Raw genomic sequence first — 21756 nt, 5'->3', positions numbered from 1 at the left:
CCATCGTACTACCCCTTGGGCCAATCCTTCAATTGCATTGATAATGATAAGCTGTCCATGTCTTCCATCGCCATCAATGCCCAATTATATTGCTGATCATGAGATGGGCTGTTCCACTCACCTATGTAGTTTGCCATGCTCTGATTGGCTGTTCTGTTTGGATCCCCGGGTGAGTCGCCGTTCGACAACTGAGTCGGCGATTGGCCCAGATAAGGGGTGCACATATATCGCCTCAATATGTGCCAACTATACCACATTCTTCTGTTTAGTGTATATTCCCTGAAATCATTGATTCACGCACAATTCCGAAATAATGTCTCCTGCTCTGTGTGCTCCCGTTTCCGTGGCCAGTCACCCGGCCTCGCTTGATCGCGTCCAGAACTATACCGTATCCCGCAAACCCAACACAAACTACACCCTCGATACCCTGGTAGAAGATATCAAGCAGTACCTGGGGAGCTCCGGCATCGATGACGACCATGTCGACCCGGCTGTTCTCATGGGCTTCATGTCCAAGTACAAGTCCAGCAGCGCCGACTGGGCACGATACATGCGCAATGACCCCAGCAAGAACTATACCCGGAACCTGGTGGCCGAGATCAGCGGGCGTGCAAATCTGGTATGTCGTCGCTGTATCTCTCCCACCTCGAACCCAGTGTTAACTAAAGTAGCTGCTGTTAGTCTGGAACCCCGAGAAAGGATCGCTCATCCACGACCACGCCAACGCGCACTGTATCATGAAGATCCTCGACGGGGAACTGAACGAATCGGTCTATCACACTCCGTCAGCGGATGACCACGACGCCCCCTTGAAGATCAAGAAGGATACGACGTATCAGCCTAATGAGGTGGCCTATATCAGTGATCAGATCGGGCTGCACCGCGTTGTCAACCCGTCCAAAAATCGGTTGGCTGTTTCGTTGCATTGTACGTTCAGAGATCATGGCAGTTTTGGCGAGTATGGACTAACCACCCTTCAGTGTATACGCCTCCAAACGCAGCGGACTTTGGATACAATATCTATGATCCGAAAACCGGAAGATCCAGTCATGTCTTCCAGGCGTAGAGACGCAGCATATGATGTTATTGTTGCGCAGAATGATACCATTTCCGTCCACGCGATTTTTTGTATATATGATACCATATTAGCGGCTGTCCAGATTGCATTATTTCGGTGCCTTTAACTGCGCGGCATCATGTGGCTTTACAAGATGGTGTCATAGTGAGTGCCTACGGTATGAATCCATTGAGAGGATTTGATTGAATTCTCCATTATGGTTATGGGTGGTAAACGACCTAACCTATCTATTCCCACAATAAGTCGACTGGCCCTCTGTCATACTGTAACAACTTTGCTTATTTCGCCCGGCAACTTGAAGCGGGGTGCTTGTGCTTATGGTGTCCATGTCCATGAGACCCTGTGCTGCCTGATGGAGCGCTAGGTGCTTGGGTCGGGGTTTGAGCGGCTGCACCTTGAGCCGGGGTTTCGCTGGCATAATTGGCAGCTGTGTCAACGGTGGCGTAAGACGACGCCGAAGAGGCACGGGTGCGAGCGGCTGCTGGATCAACAGATGAATGTCCTGCTTCGGAGGTAGCAAGAGCAGGAGCAGAAGGGGTAGACGAAGGAGATGACCCCGCAGAAGACGGAGAGGACGAAGAGGATGCCCCGCCAAGCGAGATACAAGCAAAGCTCATCTTCTTGGTAGTGGTAGACGAAAAGCCGACGGGCTGGGACAGATCCCAGGTCATGCTGACATAGGGCCAGCAGACACGACCATCGGCCATGGTCACCATGTCACCCGCCACATAGGTATCGGTGCTGGTGAGAGCCTCGCCAACCTTCTTTCCACTTGAATCGACCTGCTGAAAGAATGAGCCGGCAAATTGTCCACGGCAGCCCATGGCGATATAGTCACAGGTAGGATTCGAGATCTCCTCCCAGGTGATCAGAGCCGAGTCAGCACCAAAGGTAGCCGCGTGCGCGTTCGAGCAGTCGTTCGAGCCGCTAGTGATCCAGGTGACCTGGCTGTCGGCATCCTCGGCACCCACCTGGGACGTTGCCTGAGCGCCGACCTTGGTGTACTTGTCAGTGAAAAGGGCGATGGCGACGTTGCGGCCGTTTGTCCGGTTATTCACGTGGGTGTATCCGGCACCCCTCCAGCTGTTCTCGGTCACGTCCATGGCACCCCGAGATACCCAGGCGAAGATGTAGCGAGCGGAGTCGGCAAACCGGGCCAGAGCACTGTAGCTGCCGGACATACCGCCCATGGGCTCACCCGAGCCTCCGTTGGTGGTGTTCTCATTGGAGATCTTGACACCCTCGTTGGACATTCCTTGTGTCTTGGTGTTGAGCCAGATGGCGCCCTGGTCCTCGGCGCAGATGCTGGCAAAGGGCGGCTCGTCCGCCGCCTCAAACGCAATGCCGGTGTTGTGGCTGCAGCCCCAGGAGCTGCTGGCGCCAGGAATCGTGACGAGGGTTCCGTTGTCCGACACGTACTCAATGCTGTCACCATAGTGACCATGCGCCCAGCCGGCGTAGTCAGTGACAACGAAATAGGCGCCGTACAGCTTTACGCTTTCAGAGTAGGCAAGATCGCCATTGAGGTCAGGAGAAGCCGATAGACCATCAGCCTTATGCACTCCGGGGCCACCGAGCCAGGTCTTCCATGTCTGCTTGCCGTTGGTGTAGCGGTAGAGAACTGGAACAGGAGTGTCGGATGGGGGCGCATTGGTCGTTTCGGAAGGCAGGACTTCGTTGGTCAACAAGGCAAAGCCATCATTATGGGCAATCAGTCCGCCGGCTAGACTTTGTCAATAAGGAATCATAAAAATATCAATCGCATTACATACCTTCCTTCCCACCGGCCACCGTAACCGTGGTCCCTGTAGCCTGAAAGGTCGAGGGATCCAGCTGCTGGACATGCACGTCGGTCTCACTAGAATCCAGATAGGCGAGATAGGCAGTCTTCCCATCGGGAGAGACAGCAAAAGGAGTCCGACGGTGGTGAGGGTAGCTAGTCCAGTAGGCAGCCTTGACGGGGTTGAAGTTGAAGTTGAGTGCCAGCACATCCACATGCTTTTCGAGGTTGGATGCAGTCAAACCGGCCGCGACGTCCAGCGCCGCAGAAAGCAAAGAAAGAACGAAAAACCGACGCATGGTTGCTTGGTTGGTGTTTGCTTGTTGACTGTCCACTTTCAGGGAGTATTGGTGGGAAGTTGACACGGATATATAACCTCCGTAATGAACTCAATCTCGCCATATTAATTAAGGAGATGATCCTGAAGTATCGAGCTTAGCCCTGGAAGTCTAGACTCAGTTGGTCCCGTAACAGGAGCTTAATTCTTTCTAGTAGGCATTCCTGGAGGATCGGAAATATCCCGAGCTCTGCGGTCCGTGTTTCACTTCAGCCAAGACGACCCTTAATAGTACCCTGATTCGTCTATCGCGTATGGATGTCTCAGTAGATAATCTACAAGAAATAAAATTGTTCACACATCAATGCATGCTGAGACAAACCCAGGAAATATAGGTGACCATTCCTTATACGAGTACGAGTTCCTCTTCCCACCAACACCATATTTTGAACTCAAGTACAGTGTAGCAAGTGTACTGAGGACCAAGAGTTTTACCCCGATGATCGTAAAGTATATATTTGACCCGTTGACTTCGTCGATTCTGTCTACTGTAGTATCCCAAAGTCTCTGGCAGCAAAGTCCCCAAGCAGAATCACCTGCTTACGGAGAATTCCTGGCAGCCTGGCTGTAATGCTGGCAAAGGAGTATATATGCTACTGCTGTATGCATCCCAGAGTGCGGCAAGGAAGAGAAGCTGGCCAACACTTTCGTCCACGAGGGGATTGTCTAAGGCATGAGTTTATCGTGCCTTGGACAATCTACAAATGCTGATGGCGTCAGCTATGTTGTTATTCTCATAGTGCCATAGCAAGCTATTCTTACATCCTCGATTTTGTCTTCCTCCATTGCCGATACCGATCTGCGAAACGGGGATAGCCGTGTTCTTCCAGTTTGGCCCTTAGTCGCCTCCGCCATTCGGTATCCTCGACACCAGGAATCGGCGGATAAAAATCGACTCCCAGAGAAACGGTAGGCTTTGTTGAGATCCAGACCCGAGGGTAGAATCCAGCCAACTCCCCGTCAATAATTGCCGATATCTTTTAATTCGAAACCATGATGTTAACCGGTCCCAGGTCGGGATGATAAAGGTAAAAGCAGCCCTCCAACGTCTAGATTCGGATGCAAATATGCATGGAAAAAGTACATCTTGCGTTCAGCGACTGTCAGAGGCACCAATGAATGTTTACTCGAATGAGCGAGATAACAACTGTTAACTCGCAAGCCTTTTTCCCCATTCGTCAGAACCTCCTGTTATCAACAGGCTTCTTAGCAGATGTTCCAACCCCCTCTTCTCTCCTCTGTCAGATCACGCCCTCATTGGTTTCTTCTGAACACATATACCAGGAGCATACAAATACTATGTGCAAATTTACAGGTGGCAGAACAAGGACATTGAAAGCCCCACACGCAAATGTAGGGATCTGGTGATAGATAATGTGCGCAGGTTGCCCATGCGAAATGAATAGTATGTAGGATACATGTTGATCCTTGACATAGATGGTTTATTGCCTAGCAAGGCCATGTTAGAGCATACCCGTTATTATCCTAGAGGGCTCATTGTAGTACAATAGAGTACAAGGACAAACAAAACTAGGCTTTGTTGAAACTATCATAACAATATCTTTTAAGCTTATGCCATACACAAGTTGTTTTGCACCAATCAGTTGACTCGAAAGTCCGGTTTTTATGCCCAGAAACCTCAGCGCCGCTAATTAGACACTATCTCGCCAGTAGTATCTTCTGTCCCAGAATTCCAAGAAGCATGGACCCCGTTTGGCAGGGATTGAAGGTGGCTATAACCATCACATGCCCGCAGTTCTTCTTCCTAGCCAATGGCTTCAGCAGTGACGTGATATCCTGCCAAGGTATTAACTACAAATAGATAGAGGAGATTTGAGATGATCTCACTTCACGACTTGGAGAAAATGTGCTGCCTATGATTATAGGCACCAATGAGACAGATATATATGCTAATTGATCGGCCCATGTCGGGAAAGGACATATGATTCAATTCTTGACTAGAATATTCCTGTTCAGTTACACATCTTGTAATGGCATTTCAAACAATAACCATCACTTATACCGATGGCAAATATTTGTCCCTAGTAGACGCAGCCTCGTGTACCCCTCTCTACAATGTCAAGGTTTGCCGTCAAGTGCCGCAGATGGAAATGATTCGCTTGTATCCAGCCCCAAGCGACGATACCGACCAAGCGTTTCCTCAGGATGAGAGCGCCTACTTCCAACGCCGGGTCTACACGGCAAAGTTCAAGATGACAAGCCTCAACGTCCAACTGCAGATTCGCGAACACCGGGATGTCCTGCTCAGCAGGAAAAGCATCCTTTCCACCAGCTACTCATTCACGTCTCCAGCAATTTCTGCCGCTAATAGTATGAACTCCTCGTCATCTCCGCCGTCATCGTCGATCCTCGCATGGGAAGCCGACCAGACAGGTAACCTGGGTGACTTTCGACTTGTCAACGAGGCAGACAATGAGTTGGATAAAAGGGTGCTGGCTCGCTTTCGGAACAAAGCGTTTTCCAATGAGCAGGTGGGCACGTTTGAAGTAGACGCTGGTATGAAACAACTTGTCAAAGACGAAGCGGTGATTTCCGGGCTGGCCATGCTGGCGATGGTGCAGAGCATCAATCTTGCTGGCATGGTCATGCTTGGTGGGAGTTGAGCTATCTTTTACGTGATACTCGGAGATGGCCGTGAAACCAATCGGAAAACGAGATATTGTTGGGCATCTGGGAAAATTGGCGCCTTTCGCTATGTCCTCTTTTTTTCCTGCATCAAGTGGGGTAAGATGGAGAATATCTCCACCATAGCCGGCAATCAACAAATGATAATGGCTTATTTACCGTATCCAGTACTCAGATTAACTATGCTAGAGTATTATAGGATTAGTCGATCCACTAAAAGAAAAACTGATATGATTCAGGTCTTTGACTCAGACTCACTCAACCGTGCTAGGCGATCTACAGATCGACAGACACAGCGACCTGGATCCTGGTCAACGTAGAACTGCTACAGATAGGTGTCAAGGCGAATGTCAGTATGGAGATGATGGACTCTGCGGCAATGCCGCACCGTAGCAAGGTCCAGGTCTTCGCCATCATGGTGGCCCTCTCGGTGAGGACAAAGCAATGACTTCGACTTCGCATCAGGCTAATCTTAACTCCAGCTGTCGATGTTTGTGGCTGCTCTCGACCAGACGATCATGGCCACGGCCATCCCAACTATCGCGGCCAAACTGCACTCGGCCGCGGGATATACCTGGATTGGCGGTGCTTACCTTCTGGCCAATGCCGCTGGTGCTTGTATCTGGGCCAAGCTCTCGGATATCTGGGGACGCAAGCCCATCTTACTCTTGGCCGTGGCTTGGTTCTTCGGCAGTTCGATCATCTGTGCTACGGCGGTGGATATGCCCATGTTGATCGCGGGACGGGCACTCCAAGGTGTTGCCGGAGGGGGCCTGCTTCAATTGGTCACCATTGTCATCTCGGATCTGTTCAGTGTCAGGTGTGTAGGCGCCTTTTAAACATTCACAAACACCTTTCTGACTTTCCAGGCACCGGAGTCTCTATCTCGGCTTGATAGAGTTCATGTGGGCGCTGGCGGGAGGAATCGGTCCCCTTCTTGGTGGTGCATTTTCCCAGTATGTCTCCTGGAGATGGAGTTTCTGGGTCAATCTGCCCGTCTGCGGACTTGCCTTTGTGCTGCTCTTGCTATTTCTCGACGTGCACAATCCTAAGACGAAGATGATCGATGGAGTGAGAGCTATTGATTGGTTCGGCAGTCTCTCGATCCTCGGCCTGACGCTGATGCTTCTCCTTGGCTTGGACTTTGGTGGTGAAACTTTCCCTTGGGACTCGCCCAAGGTCATTTGTCTGATCGTTTTCGGATCGCTCTGTTCTTTGCTGTTCATCTACAGCGAGAAGCGGTTGGCAAAGTACCCTCTCATGCCAATGAGTCTCTTTGCCCAGACCTCCAACGTTGCGACACTGGCAGTGACATTTGCCCATGGCTTTGTATGTATTTCCACCTTTTGTTTAAAACCGAGCTTACGAGGAGTAGGTTTTCATCGCTGGCGAATATTACGTCCCTCTATACCTGCAATCCGTCAAAGAAGCCTCGCCCATGCGCTCTGGTATCCTTGTTCTGCCCCTAGTTCTGTCCGAAGCTTTCGCTGGCATTATCACTGGAGCCATCATCCACCGTACCGGCCGCTATCGCGAGCTAATCTGGCTGGGAATGATACTGTTGACAATCGGCAACGGGTTGTACATTCACTTGAACGCATACTCATCCTTGGGTCAAATAATCGGATACCAGATCCTCAGCGGCATCGGAGCAGGGTTCCTGTTTGAACCTCCCATCATCGCAATCCAGGCAATGGTCTCTCAGGACGAAACCGCCACTGCAACGGCTACCCTCGGCTTCATCCGTAACCTGGCAACATCTTCGTCCATCGTCATCGGCGGCGTGGTGCTCCAGAACTCCATGAGCCAGAGGAGGTCCACCCTGCTCGCTGCCGGAATGTCAGAAACATTGGCGGAGCAGATGTCCGGAGACTCTGCAGCTGCGAATATCGAAGTCATCAAGACCATTCAGGATGCAACCCAGCTGCTTGCCGTCAAGGAGGCTTTCGCCTGGAGTTTGAGGAACATGTGGATCCTCTATACGTGCATGTCTGCTTTGGGGATTATCGCGGGTGTATTCATTCTCAAGACCCGGCTGAACAAGGAGCATGTGGAAACAAGAACAGGGCTGAAATCGGAGAAGTCTGAGGCTGCAAGTGTCGTTGAAAGACCTGCAGATGAATGTTGAGACTTGAGCTTAGTAAAATTCCTCTAGGACTTTCCTTGACCATCTCCGCGGGAGCACATTCCGAATTCCTCGCCCGTCTCTGCGCCTGCGACTAACTTCAGGATTTTGAAGAAGCGGTCAGTCATGACTAGTGCTGGGCATTTGACCAACGAATCGGACAAGCCTCTGTGATAACGGGCAAGAGGGAGCATATGATACAGCACATTTGCGTATAGATTCAGGCAATGACCTGTACTTACATCAAGAAAATAGCATACATAGTCTCCTTTCGACCTGAGGACCAACCCAACCCCGCGTATAGCCAGCCATATGTACCACCATTAACCGAGCGGAATCCTCTTCCAGGTCTAGCTACCACTCTGTTTAATATTCTTACTAAGTTAATAGTTTATAATCATATTAAGGATGGCATAGTTATTTAATAAGATTAGAAGATAGAGGAGAGATTATATTCTAGTTATAAGCCTCCTTATATCATTTCTAAAGCCAGATATGTAAGAGAAAGGCTTTAATGCGAAGTATAGAGAGTAGCATCCTAGCTATTTAGAATTACCTTTCCAGGAACTCCAAAGAATTAGGAGAAATGATTTTCAGAAGTAATATCCATATATTAGAGTATTAAGCATTTTATTATGAGAATTTAATTCTAATATAGTAGCTAAATACTATATCCAAGGTTATTCTTATATCGGAGTTGCTTATAGAGGGGGTTTACTGTACTAGACTTCCTCTGTGCTTCCTCACTCTCAAGTGTACGGTACCCTTTAAATTGTGAATGGAGTCAGTTTCGCCTGCTTCTTAGAAGGGATACAAGGCCATCAAGCCTATACCTATCTGAAACCTGACCAAAAGTATGCAGCAGGCCTAATATTATTAATTTCCTCATTATTTACCTTGGCTTTATTCGCTGGTGTAATGCATGAAAACTTGATCTAGTGAAGCTGTGATCATCACCACTTTATTTAACTTTCTACATAGCGTATCACGAAGATTCCATAGGCCGTCATTTCTGGATTCAAACTGGGAATGTTAGCCAACTTGATGGTGCGACAGTGCATCCATTGACAAATGATTCCATGCCTCACCCTCCAAAGTCTCCTTGGGGAAGGCTAGAACATCATTTACCAGATTAATCCAATCCATAAGGTTTGGGATATCTCGTTAGACCACCTGAGGGGAATATGGGGTGTTATGGATGAACTGGTCAGAGAGCTAACACTTACATTACCGGAGGCGGAATACATAGGTGGTCTGCCTCTGGCCAGGAGATTGAGCTGTTGAAGGAACCATACGGTCTGTTGCCCAGCGACTTGCTTGTAATATGTCGTCCACATGCCCAAAAAATGCCTCACACCACCAGCAGCGGATCTTCATGGACAACGTTTTTGCGAGGGCCCAGCTCCTCATTGGCTCTTCCCGTTGACGTGACTGAAGACAGTTGTTACTGTTAAGGTACTTATAATGTAAGATCTGGGACTTATATTATACATCGCTAGCCAAATGGGTGTGGTGCGTGTCAGGATGATAGTAATATAATGCGCCAAAAGAGGTGCTCCAACACTTCCATGATTGGGGCGTCAACAATTCCGACTGCGTAGTCCACATTCCACACGGGGATAGATTGCCCTTTTTCTGGTTTCTATGCGCTCTCTGGTTCGAAGTCTGTACTTACTTACTCCGAAGACAGAGCATCCAATGCATCGAAAAGTCCTAGAGAGCATCTCCCCACCGCAGGATCTTTCCGAAAATGCGCTGCATAGGATTCGGCAATTAATGAAATTCGCACTGATATAATTGGCGTTATATTACAGAACAAGGAATTTAAGATTGCTGCTGAGACCTAGGACGAGTCCCCCGAGTACTATCGTTTTCTAATCTCACGCCGGAACCAAAAAATGCCAATATTGGAGTGCAAAATGCTATGAAATTTACTTCCAGATGTCCATTCGCTATCAATGGCTCGGGGGTATCCAATTCCTACTCTTGGACTGCTAAGGCATGACTACGTGCTTATTTTCCAACTTTTCCAGTACCATGTCGACTTGCTCATTTCTGGTCAGCCTAATTCTCAACGAGACTTTGTGTATAGAGAGGTTCAACCGCTATAGTCTTTCAGAAGATAGTTGCAGACGCCGGCAAATGTAGGAACTGCTTGGGCTCTGCTCCTGCCACCTATGATGGTCATGCAACTGGTAAGGCACATGGCCTTGATTAAGGAGCTACATCCAGTGTGGTCCGAGCGCTTGCAGGCAGCCGAGTCGTGAAAGGGAATCGTCTTGGTTATCAGAGATATTATCTAGGTGATATTGTACATAGTTTGGGAATGGATGATTCTAATTACAAATAACACGACATTAGTCCACAGGTACACAGTCGCTGCCAACCAACGAAACCATTGAGTCCTGGCGAGAAGTATGTAGCGCGTGCCGTCTGCGAATATGTCGCTATAAGAGGAGAACAACCGCCACCGTCAAGAGACCTGGTAGACGTTAGTCTTCATATGTAGGTGAACCCTCGAGGATTCAGTCTAGATAGAATCAAGGGTGTTGTCAGACCTTGTCTTGCGAGCTATACCGATTATTCTGGCGCCCCAACCGGCCGACTAAATTTCGTGGCGGAGACGTCTCCTTCCTAACATTGAATCGCTGAGGTAGTCATCCGGTTGACTGGATTCTAAGGCAGCCAACAGTGCAAAGGCAGTTAAGATTGTTAAGCAGACTAGGAGGCAAAGAAATGGTTGCCCGGTGAGGGCAGATATAGATATGATGAGTAGCGTCACGAAAAAGGTAGCAAATGGCATGTTGAATATAAGACCGAATATTTTAAGGAGAGCACCTTAAGAGTCGAGAAATGACCACTAGAGAAAACAACATGTGGGTAGAAGGCTTAAGAGGTCACCATGCCCAGATATCATCCCACACACCGGAAATCCTCAGCAAACGGTCGAGGATAGGAAGGTCTTTTAAGCCAGCTCGTCCCCATATGAAATGAAAATGAATGGATTTATAAAACACTCGAATTAACTCGAATTGAAACTTGTCCAAAGACCCCGAGGGATGCGCTGACGATGCCATTACGCCAATGGTTCGGATGGTCTTTTTGTAAAAGGCATTCCAACAGTAACATTAATCAAGCAGGCTTTTCACCAGATGTAGTCATACGTGCAATATGACATCCCTTCAGAAAATATCCTGGAAGTAAGTTTAATGTGGCGTGTAATAGCAGTGAGATGTCACATCGATGATCTACATGTGGTACAAACTGAAGCCACTATCGTCGTGATGATTCTATCATATTCATGTTGGAATATAATTAATATATTGCCTGTCTGCATTAATACTAGTGTTTAGTCTCTCTCGACATGTGCTTTTCTCATTGATGTCTGTACGGAATATTCACATGCCTCATCTTCGCGAATACCATAGGTCAGTACAAGTTCTGGATGGCCATCAACATTGTATAGGGCTCGTTTATCAGATGATGCAACCTGAGTAGGTCATTTGAAGCAGCTGCGCTGGGAAACTGGGTAACGAGCTGCAGGAATATCCAAATAGTAATAGCGTTGTGTCACATTTGTGAGTTTAAAGATCCTGGAAATCGACTTTTGTGCAAGGTCAAAGAGTGTAAGCCAATAAGAAACGTTGATAGCTGCCAGGTGTTGCTGTACACTATGAAGATTACCATAGGGTCGCGTACTATGCTCGCGTACTATGCTCGTTGCAAAAGATCTTGCCTCTTACAAAGTCCACAGTACCTCAGCCACAGATATGTTACTGCAGACAAGGAAGTTAGCCACAAACGTCAGCCATACAATGACATGCAATATCCGAATTCGTTGCCCCATCCTGTTTCTTTCATTGGCCTGCAGTTTACGTCATTGATTAATTTCAGTACGACATCGTAAATCCATAGTAATGGGTATATATGCGTTCCTACAGGCCAAGTCGTCTCTATAATTCCGGGGTACACTGCTTTGATTGCCATTTGAGCCCCGGGTCCGAAATTGTTTGTAACAGCTGCACTGTTAACGCTCAAAGAAGCGCAAATTGACATGGCGTGGGAGACAAGTCTGGTCGTAATCGTACAGTAGCAATCGTTCTCACGGTTCTCAGTATTTGGCGTCATGTGCTTCCATCCATTATGCGAATGTCCGCACGAAAATCTGACAGCTGTTTCCACCTTACAAATTTTCGGCTGTGGCAGGATGTGTTGAGAAGTGCCAAAGCCATACAGCCGGTCTGCGTCAGAACTTTGTGTTTCATAATATCAATATGGCCTTTCGACGTACAGCTCGAAGGGGTAGAGGTCCAGATACGACCATAGTCAGCTAAGACTTATAGTCGATCGATTGGCTTATTACGCATTTTGTATATGTGCTGAGATCTCCCAAGTATCTGTGAGCTCATCGATTGAGATGTTTGACGATGGCCGAGAGTACTTCGCCGAAGCAGATACTATTTAAGCAATGGATCAAGCCTATGCCATCAGACATCCCCAAGATGCTCCATATAATATAAAGCATCGTCAGCTTCATCACATAGCTTGATATCTAATGCATCCAGTGGCTGAGGGTATTCGATAAAACATGTTGAGATATGGAGTACCCGATTTAGCTGTTGGAACCGTACAAGTCTCATGAATTGGGAATTGATGAAGTGGACCTTGTCGGCAATCAACACGCCAAGATCCCTCTACATTCGGGTCTTGTGTAGACCCAGGTAGATAAATACTCCAGCAAAGACTCGGAGCTGCTGCGGAAGGGGACAATGCCGTTATATGAAGGCATAGTTGTTGCTATTGTCCGTGATTGTTGAGGAATTAATAAAGCTATTAAAACATAGAACTGGCCATCTTGCTGTAGTCGGTGGTTCAAATTGAACGGTCTTAACAGTCGATATCTGCTTGAGACGGTTCACACTGGTTTCCAGTTGCCGATCTGAATTGGCATTCTACCAGCCTGACGGGTTATCATCTCCCAGACCATCAATGTTGATGTCTATTCTTGGCTCAGCAGAAGCAGCTTGATTACCGCCAAGTGCCCTGGTTTGGCGGCTTTGTGCTAGGCTGTTGATGCGCACCGATCCTGTCGATTTGCGGGTCCAAGTCCCTCACTGTTACATAGTATACATGGAAAGAGGCGACTTGTTACCCATAGCCAGCAACTGATCGTCGGTATATCGCTCTCTGATCTCCGCCTCAGATACCCTGGCCTTCTTCCTGTTTCCATAGAAACACATCACGCCCAGGAAGACAGTAACAATTCTCTCGAGCAGAAAGATCCACCGCCAGCCTTCCTGGTCTCCCACACCGTCCATCTGCGCAATACCGGCTGCTAGAAGGCCGGAGAAAGCACTAGACAGCGCACTAGCACAGTAGAAAACAGCGATACGGGTGGAAAGATCGTTTGACATGTACCAGAAGGTGCATAGATAGACTGCACCTGGAAAGAACCCAGCCCTGAGAAGGTCAGAAACTGTATACCCGGGCCAGATGCATACTCGAATACACCAAGGAAAACACGAGTGACCATCAAGCCAGCAAAGTTATGGACTAGTCCAGTCAAGGTCATGATGGTTCCCCAGCATGTGATGAGGATACCGAGATAAACGGACGGTCTGGAGAAGTTCTTCAGGAGCATATTTCTGGGGACCTCTGTCGGAGTTTAACTCTGTACCACGATATCGACCCACGATACTTACCAAGAAGCACATACGGAACGAAGAAGGTGCTCAGAACAATATTCCATTGTATACCGCTGAGCCCAAGGTCTTTGACAAGTCCTTCAATCTTCGCATTTCCAATATTTGCGCGGTCAAGATGGGATATGAGGTAGAGGACCGCCAGCATCGGAACTAGTCGGATATCAACCTGCACGTCAATTGATGAGCAATGAGCAGCGATGATGGTCAAAGAACATACCTTGCGCAGAAGCTTCTTTCTCCTCTCGACAGGGAAGTTCGTATAGAACTCGGCATTGTCGGCGTTCAACCCAAGGACCCGGATGTTGTCGATGGTGACAATGTTTGTGACAGTCTCCACATGGTCCTTGTAGTGTTTCTCGTCTGCAATGTCAACGACCGCCATTTCTACTTCAGTAGGGTTCTCGAGGCCCTCTAGATCCTGGCATATAACGAGATGATCAACCGGTCAGGGGTCAACGAAGACTATATATCCGCTTCAACTAGGTCATATCTACCAGGCTATGGCCTATATCCGGACTCTTCTCCACGCTAGAACCTCATTGCCTCATCCCCCGCATCCAAGACCTTCCCCACTGGCTCCGTGCCAAGTGGCCAAGCATGAAGATCTGGGGTTTGATTCTGGGGACGGCAGGTGCTGAAATGCGGGGTTCATTCACGCGAATGGCGATATTCAGCTGGATTGCTCTGGATGGTCTTGGCCTGCATGTATACCATCTAATCGCATGCCTTGGACGAGGTAAACTTTCTTGGCTAAAGCTGGGCTGTGCTTATCCGTTTTTCCGCTGGATTTCCGCCCAAAATCCGCCGGAATCGCTTCCAGGGTGCCAACTCGAAGACGGCAGTCAGTGTCAAGCAATCCTGCGCGCGCAGATTGTTTCTTTTGTACGCAACAAGACCCGCGCTTGGCTACAAAGGTGGGAATCTACACATGGTAGTCTATGTGTATGTTATGATCTGATGCGAAATGCATTTCTTTGATGCGGTCCTTGTTATTCTGAGAATGCTTTGTGCTCAAATACACCCTTTCAGGTCGATTCAAAGGGGCGGAAAGGAGACATCTCTTCCCAAGGACTTGGCCACCCAGTAGCCCAGAGCTTCCCGGACGATATTATTCGAGGACCAGTTTCGACTGGGGTGGACGCGATTGGCGAAAAGAAGGAAGAACGTGTTTGACGGCCTGTCAATCACCAGAGTGGTCCCCGTAAAGCCGGTATGACTGGCCGTCTGAAGACTGGCCATTGGTCCCGCAGTGTAGTACTGATTCAGCTCGAATCCTAATCCGTGCTCGTCGCCGGGGAATCTCGCGTTGAAATTATGAAAGATGAGATCTACGATCTCTGGCGACAATATACGATGGCCGTATCCTCGACCGTCGAGAACAAGCCTGCGTGTCCTGACACGCCATTCAGAGCCCAGGCATTCTCGTCGTGGACGGTCCCACGGACCGGTTTTGGGCGCTGTGGCTCCATTGGCCCCAGTACGTCGATCTGGTATTCCTCGGCTGCCATGCGGGGGTAGAAGGGAAATGCTGGCCCTTCGATGTTCCCCCGGTTAAAGAAGGCGTCATGCATGCCGAGAGGATTGGTAAAGTCTCGGATCAATTCATCCAGTTTTTTGTGGGTGATGTGTTCAGAAGTAGACCGAGAGACATGAAGTTGAGATCTGAGTAGAGATACGTGGAACCGGGAGCATTGCTCAGACTCTGATTCAGTATTGCAACAGTCCTCTGTTCAACCGTCGTATACACCGGAGAATACAATGGAGGCTCTGGATCTGGAGCAAAGCCAGAAGTATGCGTCAGAAGCATCAGGACGGTGATATTGTCTTTCCCATTTGCTGCAAACGATGGCATGTAGGACGCCACTGTTCTGTTCAAGGAGAGTCTACCAGCGTCAATCTCTCGCAGGGCTGCAACAGTCGTAAATAATTTGGTCAGACTGGCCATACATAAATGGTGTCTGTTTGTGCAGGCAGTTGCTGCAATGGAGGCAATTCCGCGCCATTGGCGTCGGCATACAACAACATCTTTCCGCTGGCAAAAAGTGAGACAATTGTCCGATCATGACCCACGATCACCGCAGAGGATGGCTCGATTGGGTGTATCTCATTGTTGTTGATCGAAGCGCATAAGGTGTTATATATACTTCGTCTTCCACTCATTCTGTGGATATATACTTTGGTCTTCCCCTGAATCATCCAAATTGAGACATAGGCAAAGTCAATAGAGATAAGCGAATGTAACATGAATGTAAAATTGTCTTCATCCTTTGTATTCTGGTCTGTCGACAGCATGCTTTATCAATCTCATTAGGCGATATTATCCGGTGGGTCGTCCAGAAAAAAGCTTGACTGCTGCCAGGATCAGCGCCCGCATTTCCAAGATTCTGACAGCGCCATCATATGCTAGACCTAATTGACAGGAGGTAAGGTTGTTAGAAACTTGTCCAAGCCCAATGAGATCATGGATGATCCGATATATAAAGGCAGCTGCATTTGGCCCACAACTTGATCTTGTCATATATCACATCCCAGTCATCCATCGACCACATCATCCAATCTCATTCACTCGCAACAGGGAAAACCAAACAAAATGTCTGCTCATCTTTAATAATCTTCTAGCCCTTGATCAAACAAAAATGCCCCGGTCGCAGGCCTTTCATGCGGGTCGAATGCCCCTGCAAGACCAACAAGTGCCACTTGGATCACCCCACATCTCTGGACCTCTGGCCTTTTGCAATCCAACACGGGCGCATTTTCCACTGTCCACGCATCAACATCTTGACCAAGAAACCATCCCACGGCCTCACATCGAAAGACTCTGGCGCTCCCGTGATAACCGTAAAGGACGACATGCACTCACCATCCACCAGCGACCGCCAGGAGTCGAAGGCAAGAATTACCCCCGCAAAACAATCCACCCACTTGCCATCCTCAAAGGGATTCTTCGCATGTTCACAACCTTTCCCTACTGGGACATTTCCTTCTGGGTGGCTTTTGTCTTTACGATCGGATCGGTGATCTGGGTCATTAACGCCTTTTTCGTCTGGATGCCGTTGGAAGACCCGTCCGGCGAATTTGCGAATGAAGTCCTTACCGGCGGAGGCGTCACGGCCTTTATCGGCGCGACTGTCTTCGAAGTCGGCAGTATTCTGCTGGCTCTGGAAGCAGTCAACGAGAACCAGACGGGCTGCTTTGGCTGGGCTGTCGAGACAGCCTCCAAGGAAGCCGCCGATGAAGCCGAACAGGCCGTCGTGCGAATCAAGTCCGACATGGACTCGTGTCTGCATCATCATGCTAACCGCCGCTCGTTCCTGACTCCATCCGAGGCCAGACAGGCCTCGCACAGACGCACATCGACTGATGGAAAGCGATCGTTTGAATGGCTTCCCACCCTAACCGAACTCCGCACCCATTATCTCCACGAGATCGGATTCTGGGCTTCGTTCGTGCAGCTCATCGGAGCTACCATCTTCTGGATAGCCGGGTTCACCGGCCTTCCTGGAATCATGAACCACATGAGCCAAGCAGTCACCAACGGCGTCTTCTGGGTCCCGCAGATCGTCGGCGGTTCGTGCTTTATACTCAGCGGGCTGTTTTTCGCCCTGGAGACGCAGTCGAAGTGGTATATCCCCGCTATACATATCCTCGGCTGGCATGTCGGGTTCTGGAATTTCATCGGAGGGATTGGATTCACTCTGTGTGGTGTGCTGGGGCCAGCAACGGCCAACTCGGGGGTCGAGTATCAGAGCACGCTGGCGACGTTTTGGGGGTCCTGGGCGTTCCTTTTGGGGTCTGTGATCCAGTGGTATGAGAGTTTGGATAAGCATCCCGTGGAGGAGAAGCAGTAATGCGTTCCGATTCATGTCTATTGTAGTGTGCATGTATCATATATCGGCTAGTATAAACATTCCACCTGCAGTCACCCCAATCTCATCCTCAACAACACCCCCGCATCCCCAATAAGCTTCACACTCTGCAACACACTCGGCGACACCCCATGCCCAGGAATATGCATCCACTGCGTCAGCAGCTTCGCCAGATGGGGCCCCATCTCCGCCACTTCAGGCGACAAGCACCCCCGTAGCGCCGTCAACCGCGACGCCGCCAGCGTAATAAGCATGACACTCGCCATCCTACGCCATCATCAGTATAATCCAAGTCCAAGGGAACATACATACGATAGCGAACAGATCCACGTATCCACCAGCACCGTATGCGGATAACTCCCCAAGTTCTGCGCATGCAGCCAGCACGCCTCGAGACAGGTCTTGCACCCTTCGAAGAGCTGGGGCGGGAAATGCTCCACCGTGGTGGTGGCGGTCATGGAGAGCGCCCAGGTGAGGTACGGGCGGTAGATGACGCTCTTGCAGGTGAGGTAGCGCTGGCGGAGGAATGCGCCGGCGGTGCAGGCAAGCGGACGGAGGTCGACGGTGAATTGAAACGGGGGCGGGAGGAGGTCCTTCCATTCCTCGAGCTGGTGGGCGAGTTCGGCGACGACGGAGGGGAACTGGTGGTTGTCAAAGGCGACGCCGGTGTCGCGGGCGTAGAGGAGGTTGTGGACGCGGTTGAGGAGCCGGCGCATGGAGATGCAGGCGAGGAAGTAGAGGGAGGATTGTTCTTCGTCGGTTTGCGAGAGGTGCGTTTGGTACTCGCCTGGGAGGGGGATGGAGGACTCGATGTCGGCGATGCCGGTTTGGGGGAGCGCGGAGAGTTCGGCGAGGTAGTCACTTTTCGGTCAGTTTGAGCTGACAGCAAGGGAGGTGCATACCTTTCTAGGATGTAGCAGGACCAGAAGATCCGACGGAGACACTCTTGCTCTGCTGGGTTGGCGTCGGGGTTATGGTATGCTAAGAGGAGACGGCATTTGGCGGCAGTGGCGTGGATGAACGACCACGCTTGTAGAGGACGTTGGAGGAATGCAAAGAAGATGCTGGAATGGTTAGAAGGTATCAACTTCTGGGTGGGAGGGATATACGCTGTAAAGAATAAAGATTGCACTGCGTCGACGGAGCACTCGGCCTGCGCCAGATAGATCTTCTTGAACGCACAATCGAAATAGATCTCGCCCATTGCTCGCCGATGACTGCGGAGCTCCAGCTCTTCCGAGTCAGGTTCCTTATTTGCCGCATACGAGCAGATTAGTTCACTGGCGCAGCCCAATGCCATGACCAACAGAGCCAGGCAGGATTTGACGCTGTCGCCGAACACACCCGCGGCCATGTGTACCTGAACCTCGGCTGCCTGGGCTACCGACATGGTGGGATACCAAAAGTTGACGTTGCGCTGGAAACTATGCACCACGCGGTCGATTTCGCTGCGGCTGGCGTACGGGTGCACTGTTGCTGCGCGGGGGGCGAATGGCGCGCGACTGGACTCGAGATGAAAAACAGAGAAACTGTGATCTTCCCGCAGGGACTGAAAGTCGTTGAAGTGCGGCCATGCGAGGATGGACTCGGTGGTGGAGGCATGAAAGGCGGACAGGGTGGCATTGGAGATGTGATCGCCTGGGCTATCGGGACGATGGCCCGCATTGATTGTCGAAGGAGAGATTATGGCCGTTGGAGATGTATGATACTGCGACAAGGCTTTACCGTCCAACATCCCTGAGACCCTGGCCTAGTCGGGTCAGTCGAAGGTGTGCAGTCATATCAGGGGGCTCTACCAATTGAGCCGACATATCCTGAAGTAGTCGCTCGGAGCGAATGGCCACCTCGAGAATCAAATCGCTTTTGTTCTTGCTGTAGTGGGTCAGTCAATGCGAATCGATGCATGGGAATACTGACGGGACTGCCTCGGTGCCGTAGACACACTCCTCGCCTATGTTGGCGCATGTTGTGCATGGCTGACGACCATCGCATCTGCTCTACTCAGCTGTACTCCTACAATTAAATGCAGGGGGCCATACCTCACTTTTCTGTACCGACAGGGGTCACACTGTCTGCCGATCAGCAGGGGTCAACCCAATTAGAGGAGAGGAGGCAAACCGCGTGGGAAGTTCTCTTGCGCTTACGATAGTCGGGGGTCTCCTCTAGCGACATGATACACTATTTAAGTGGAAAGGACCAACTCATCAAGCCGAATCAATCAGTGAGACAGAGTGCAGGAGGAATCATCGCGATTGTCCCGAAATGAAGACGAAGATCTCTTCCCCGCATTTCTCGCATTCTGTCTTGGCCAATCACGGGCCGGAAAGGGTTCCCCAGAAAAGGCCAGATCAGGGCATTGCCGACGGGAAATGAGAAACTGAATTATATAGAGGTCGGTTGTAGTTTGTAAAAATCCTATGGATCCATTGCCTTAGATATATCCAGCTATTTGAACATCATTAACTAGTAAAAATCCAGAATAGAACTACGCTTTAGTGTCCCCCTGAACCTCCAGAGTGTTCAAGACAGAGTTGATATCTCTCTTCTGCAGACTCTTCTTGACCGGATTGGGCGCCTCAAACACCTCGGCCAGTTCCTCGAGAGTCCGTTCCTTCGTTTCAGGGAAGTAGAACCAGATGACTACCGCCTCGATCAGATCCCAGCCCACAAACACCAGGTAGAAGTAGTAGTGGATCTTGTCAAACGCCGGGCCGGACGCATATTGGATGATGGTGCTGCTGATGCTGGACATGAGATTTCCAAAGGCCGTACCCTTGGCCCGGGTGGTTGTCGTGAGAGTCTCGGCAATGTACATGCTCTGCAACGGGGTCCAGCCAAACGAGAAGACGATACCGAACAGGTAGATGAATGCGATCGCCGTGTTGGCCGCATTGCTGTTATCCGGATTGTCTGACGCCATCTTCGAGGTTCCCGTGATGATGGCAAAGGCCACCGAGCAGAACAGCAGCGAGTAAATCATCAAGGGACGACGGCCAATCTTGTCGGTCAACCGGGCCCCAGTGACCGCTGCCACCAGGCAAATGGCTGGGTAGATGCCGTTGAGCATCAGCTTGGTCTTTTCATCGTTGATTCCGGCGTTGGCCACCATGTTGGGCAGATAGTACGAGGTCACCGAGTTACCGGACAGCTGTCCAAAGCACGCCATACCAACGACACAGATCAGCCGTCGACGGGCAGAGTGCGTGTTGAACAGCTCCCGGTACTCCCACCATTTCTTGTCCGAGCCGTCGGTCATAATCTGATGCCCCATCTCCTTGATCTGAAGTGTCACCATGGGATGATTACGGTCGCCTTCTCCGTGGTAGGTGGCCAGCACGTTAACGGCATCCTCGACGCGATCCTGCGCCATGAGCCAGCGTGGTGATTCCGGTAGAAACCAGACTCCGACGGCGACAATCACTGACGAGATAAGCTGGCACCAGATGGGGATACGGAACCCAATATGGCTCTCGATGTTGGCACAGCCGTATGACACCCAACTCGCGACAATCGAGCCGATATACCAGGTACAGTTGTATAGACCGGTCAGAGTGCCTCTCCAGGCCGGATGCGCCATTTCGCTAACGTAGCACGGCGCACTGACACAGCAGAAACTGACGCCGAACCCGAGGATGAATCGACCGGCCATAAACATACCATGGTTGACCGAAGGGGCTTGGATGCATGTGCCGATGATGATGATAACGGCGCCGGTGAACATGCCCGCGCGGCGGCCCAGATAGTCATTGACGGGACCCGAAAGGACCACCGCCGGGATGGAACCGATGTTGTAGAGGGCGAAGACGAGACCTGTACTCGAACCCGCGGATTTCCTGGAGACGTTAGCTCGGTATTTCATTTCGCTTTGCACGGTCCAACTTACATATGAAAGTAGTCCAGATAGCTGTGCATCGCGTTCAAACTGCCCATGAGCGATCCATCGTAGCCATTCAGACAGCCACAGAGATACGCGACGGTCAAACAGCCATACAGCCGGAACATACTCGGGGTCCATGGGCTGTACTTGGCCGAAGCGGCTTGCTGGGCCAGTTCAATGGCATCGCCCACGTCTCCATCGCGCGTGGGGACCGTCTCATGGAACTGAGCGTCGGCCTTTTCGTCGGCTGCCATATTGAGAGAAAGGCACCTTGAGGGAAGGAATTTCAAAGACAGTGAGGGATGAACGGGAGCCTCGCTGTTACGCGAATATCAAGGCATC

The 21756-nt window shown here is 50.2% G+C and overlaps 9 protein-coding genes across 9 annotated transcripts; 4 read left to right on the top strand and 5 right to left on the bottom strand.

The window, feature by feature from the left end:
- Positions 1–313: 313 nt before the first annotated feature.
- Positions 314–1066, top strand: Aspvir_003658 (putative cysteine dioxygenase; the record flags this gene model as incomplete). Its single annotated transcript, XM_043266909.1, has 3 exons — positions 314–619; positions 672–927; positions 981–1066. 3 exons carry the CDS (start codon positions 314–316, stop codon positions 1064–1066), a joined length of 648 nt encoding a protein of 215 aa, XP_043122844.1.
- A 290-nt stretch (positions 1067–1356) lies between these two features.
- On the bottom strand, positions 1357–3157 carry Aspvir_003657 (uncharacterized protein; the record flags this gene model as incomplete). The annotated part of the gene is made up of 2 exons (XM_043266908.1): positions 1357–2801; positions 2851–3157. The coding sequence occupies 2 exons, from the start codon at positions 3155–3157 to the stop codon at positions 1357–1359; spliced, it is 1752 nt and encodes a 583-aa protein (XP_043122843.1).
- A 2029-nt stretch (positions 3158–5186) lies between these two features.
- Aspvir_003656 (uncharacterized protein) lies at positions 5187–5819 on the top strand (the record flags this gene model as incomplete). Its single annotated transcript, XM_043266907.1, has 1 exon — positions 5187–5819. The coding sequence occupies one exon, from the start codon at positions 5187–5189 to the stop codon at positions 5817–5819; it is 633 nt and encodes a 210-aa protein (XP_043122842.1).
- A 377-nt stretch (positions 5820–6196) lies between these two features.
- Positions 6197–7969, top strand: Aspvir_003655 (MDR family MFS transporter; the record flags this gene model as incomplete). Its single annotated transcript, XM_043266906.1, has 4 exons — positions 6197–6271; positions 6324–6661; positions 6711–7170; positions 7217–7969. The coding sequence occupies 4 exons, from the start codon at positions 6197–6199 to the stop codon at positions 7967–7969; spliced, it is 1626 nt and encodes a 541-aa protein (XP_043122841.1).
- A 5114-nt stretch (positions 7970–13083) lies between these two features.
- Aspvir_003654 (putative MFS transporter) lies at positions 13084–14053 on the bottom strand (the record flags this gene model as incomplete). Its single annotated transcript, XM_043266905.1, has 4 exons — positions 13084–13426; positions 13468–13621; positions 13669–13837; positions 13889–14053. The coding sequence occupies 4 exons, from the start codon at positions 14051–14053 to the stop codon at positions 13084–13086; spliced, it is 831 nt and encodes a 276-aa protein (XP_043122840.1).
- Positions 14054–14706: 653 nt separating this feature from the next.
- Positions 14707–15242, bottom strand: Aspvir_003653 (uncharacterized protein; the record flags this gene model as incomplete). The annotated part of the gene is made up of 2 exons (XM_043266904.1): positions 14707–14928; positions 15024–15242. 2 exons carry the CDS (start codon positions 15240–15242, stop codon positions 14707–14709), a joined length of 441 nt encoding a protein of 146 aa, XP_043122839.1.
- A 1065-nt stretch (positions 15243–16307) lies between these two features.
- Positions 16308–17519, top strand: Aspvir_003652 (uncharacterized protein; the record flags this gene model as incomplete). The annotated part of the gene is made up of 1 exon (XM_043266903.1): positions 16308–17519. One exon carries the CDS (start codon positions 16308–16310, stop codon positions 17517–17519), a length of 1212 nt encoding a protein of 403 aa, XP_043122838.1.
- Positions 17520–17590: 71 nt separating this feature from the next.
- Positions 17591–19709, bottom strand: Aspvir_003651 (uncharacterized protein; the record flags this gene model as incomplete). The annotated part of the gene is made up of 8 exons (XM_043266902.1): positions 17591–17804; positions 17850–18398; positions 18440–18601; positions 18647–19287; positions 19334–19409; positions 19455–19529; positions 19577–19605; positions 19656–19709. 8 exons carry the CDS (start codon positions 19707–19709, stop codon positions 17591–17593), a joined length of 1800 nt encoding a protein of 599 aa, XP_043122837.1.
- Positions 19710–20022: 313 nt separating this feature from the next.
- On the bottom strand, positions 20023–21668 carry Aspvir_003650 (sugar porter family MFS transporter; the record flags this gene model as incomplete). The annotated part of the gene is made up of 2 exons (XM_043266901.1): positions 20023–21370; positions 21421–21668. The coding sequence occupies 2 exons, from the start codon at positions 21666–21668 to the stop codon at positions 20023–20025; spliced, it is 1596 nt and encodes a 531-aa protein (XP_043122836.1).
- Between the last annotated feature and the right edge of the window lie 88 nt (positions 21669–21756).

The sequence above is a fragment of the Aspergillus viridinutans genome, assembly GCF_018404265.1.
Source record: "Aspergillus viridinutans IFM 47045 DNA, scaffold_2, whole genome shotgun sequence".
Classification (NCBI taxonomy): domain Eukaryota; kingdom Fungi; phylum Ascomycota; class Eurotiomycetes; order Eurotiales; family Aspergillaceae; genus Aspergillus; species Aspergillus viridinutans.
The sequence above is the reverse complement of the archived record's forward strand: the minus strand, read 5'-3'. Positions and strand labels throughout refer to the sequence as shown.